This window comes from Macrobrachium nipponense, chromosome 21 (assembly GCF_015104395.2).
Source record: "Macrobrachium nipponense isolate FS-2020 chromosome 21, ASM1510439v2, whole genome shotgun sequence".
Classification (NCBI taxonomy): domain Eukaryota; kingdom Metazoa; phylum Arthropoda; class Malacostraca; order Decapoda; family Palaemonidae; genus Macrobrachium; species Macrobrachium nipponense.
In genome coordinates, this window is record NC_087212.1 from 3,011,759 (window position 1) to 3,014,376 (window position 2,618).

Sequence of the window (2,618 nt, forward strand, 5' to 3'; positions counted from 1 at the left end):
CACGTACAGCAGACGAATTAGGTAATAAACTACCGATATAAATCATAAACGTACATGAACGGTGTCCAAATGGTTTTTATTTTAATTATTATTTGCGCTTTCTCTTTTACAGCTTTCTTACGGTGTCGAGATTCTTTATTCATCTCTTCTCTTTCGTTTTCATTGCTATTTTTGACAGCGTTTTTCCACTGACATCATGATACATCTTATTTTAAACTCCTCGTATGGTACGACGGTGAACGCGTACAGACGGAAGGAAACACACTTGGACCCATTTCCAATTCCTATATCGAAATTTCTCTTTTAAAAACTCCAAATATTTTCGATTCATCCTCTTTCCAGTATAATAAAAACGACCAAAGTCCATGATTAAGAAACTGGATGATGTACGCGTAACCTCCCATTTTGAAATCCCCCCACCCCCCGCCCCGCCCCGCCCCCTTGCAAAAGCAGATCATCATCTTCTCTGGACATCACGCTACATCCAGCACATCTTCCAGACATCCATTCACGAATATTTGATATAATTACCGGTCTGCCTAATAAATCACAATGTCGGAGAGACGAGAGACATTACTGAACGTGCCGGTCTTCTCTCTCTTTCGACACCAGTTGTAGTACAGACGGCTTGTCGCATGAATTAATATCGAAAAGGAAAACTGGATTACAAAAAAAAAAATGTTAAAAAATAAAGAGGTCCTTTTCCTTCTTCTTCTTCTTCTTCTTCTTCGACCTCATATCGAAAAGGAGGTCGAGGAATAGAATCTGTATATATAGAGACGATTCACAGACTCCAGCATCGCATTCGACCGAGTGATACGAACGAAATGAATTCGGTTTGTACACTGGGATTATATTATTATTATAATATTCTTCACTCTAAGATACTTTACTTGACTGAAGCCAGTTTAACAATTCCTTGAAAGATTTGCTGATATAAAATTTAGGATATATATTTTATATGTATATATATATGTATATATATAATATATATATATATATATATATATATATATATATATATATATATGTAAAACTAACCTGTCCCCATATTATCTCTAATAAACAAGAACGCAAATACAATGCACACGAACATTGCAATTGGTAAAATCCAAGCCCCTTTCAATATTTAACAAAGTTACATTTTCAAATTCTTGCACAGCCTTCTAAAGTTAATACTAAGTTAGTAAACAAAGTTACATTTTCAAATTCTTGCACAAAAGCCTTCTAAAGTTTATACTAAGTTATCTGTCCAATAACTAATATTTTTCCCACTTGTTATTCAACAAGCCACAACTGCCATTAGACTGCTTTCAAACCATCTTCATATTTTATAACCTGCAGAAAGTAGTGTTGTTTCATTTTTTATAACTGGCAGAAAGTAGTGTTGTTTCATTTTTTATAACCGGCAGAAAGTAGTGTTGTTTCCTTTTTTATAATTCGCAGAACGTCGGCAGAAAGTAATGTTTCATTCTTATAACCCGCAAAAAGTAGTGTTGTTTCATTTTTTATAACCCGCAGAAAGTAGTGTTGTGCCTCTCAGCTGCTTTGGCCGCAGTCTACGCCGATGGCTACGACTCCCACGCCCCCTCCTCCTCCGGGTTCGCTGGCTCCGAGTCCCGAATCTCCCAGTCCCGCGCCTCCTTCGGCGGGGGAGGAGGAGGAGGAGCAGGAGCAGGAGCCTTCAAGGCCGGGCCCGTGGTGCCAATCGTAGCCGACGACCGTCAGGCACCTGACGCCAGCGGCGCCTACAGCTTCAACTTCGAGACCGGGGATGGAGTGAGCCGTCAGGAGCAGGGATCCCCACAGGGGCCCTCCGGAGCTGTTGCCCAGACCGGCGGATGGTCGTAAGTCCTTTTCTTTCAAACAAATGACAGGCCACTTTTATCTTCAGGTTGTAATTGTAAATATTCCCATATGCACTTACAGTATGTATACTACGCCATTTACCATGCGTTCAAAGCTTTCATTCATTTTGATTTTTAAAATATAAAATTTTCTATCCACAGCAATTCAATCTCTATATTGTGCATTTTAATGGGTAATATGTCCATTTTCATCAATTTTACCATATGTTCAAAGCTTTCCTTCGTTTCGATTTTTAAATATTATACAATTTTCTATCCACACAGCAATTCAATCTCTATATTAAGCATTTTAATGGGTAATATGCCCTTTTCATCAATTTCACAGTCCAGCAAACGTACCGTCAATGGTAGAACTCAATGGTTGGGCAGTGATGAACATTCTTTAATCTAAACTTCTTCCAGGCTAATAATCACGTTTATCCTTCCATAAATCACTCCTAACTGACTTATGCTACGGCACTTTTCAAGATCTGACAGCAAAACGAAACTGTGGTAAACTAGGCAACTATTTACTCGTCCTTACTTTATTTATATATAATAAGGACAATAAATTTGGCAATGCTTTTGCTCCTTAAACCTTCCACTGGTTAAGTAATTATGTCACAGGTGTTTATTGAGCTAATGGTGCAATTTCCTACAAATCCTACGACAGGGTTATTGAAGTTTATCCACCCTGTAGGGTGGTTGTGCCGTCAGTGGACCTCGTGCGGTGCACTGTAGGCATTACTTAAGGTTCTTTGCAGCGTGCCT

At 38.8% G+C, this 2,618-nt stretch overlaps 1 protein-coding gene across 1 annotated transcript in view; it reads left to right on the forward strand.

The window, feature by feature from the left end:
• Positions 1-804: 804 nt before the first annotated feature.
• LOC135197707 (pupal cuticle protein 20-like) overlaps positions 805-2,618 on the forward strand; it is a 2,777-nt gene continuing 963 nt past the window's right edge. The window contains exons 1-2 of the mRNA XM_064224744.1: positions 805-836; positions 1,522-1,847. Coding sequence (XP_064080814.1) covers positions 828-836; positions 1,522-1,847 — 335 coding nt within the window. The 5' untranslated portion in view covers positions 805-827. The remainder of the gene's footprint in view (positions 837-1,521; positions 1,848-2,618) is intronic.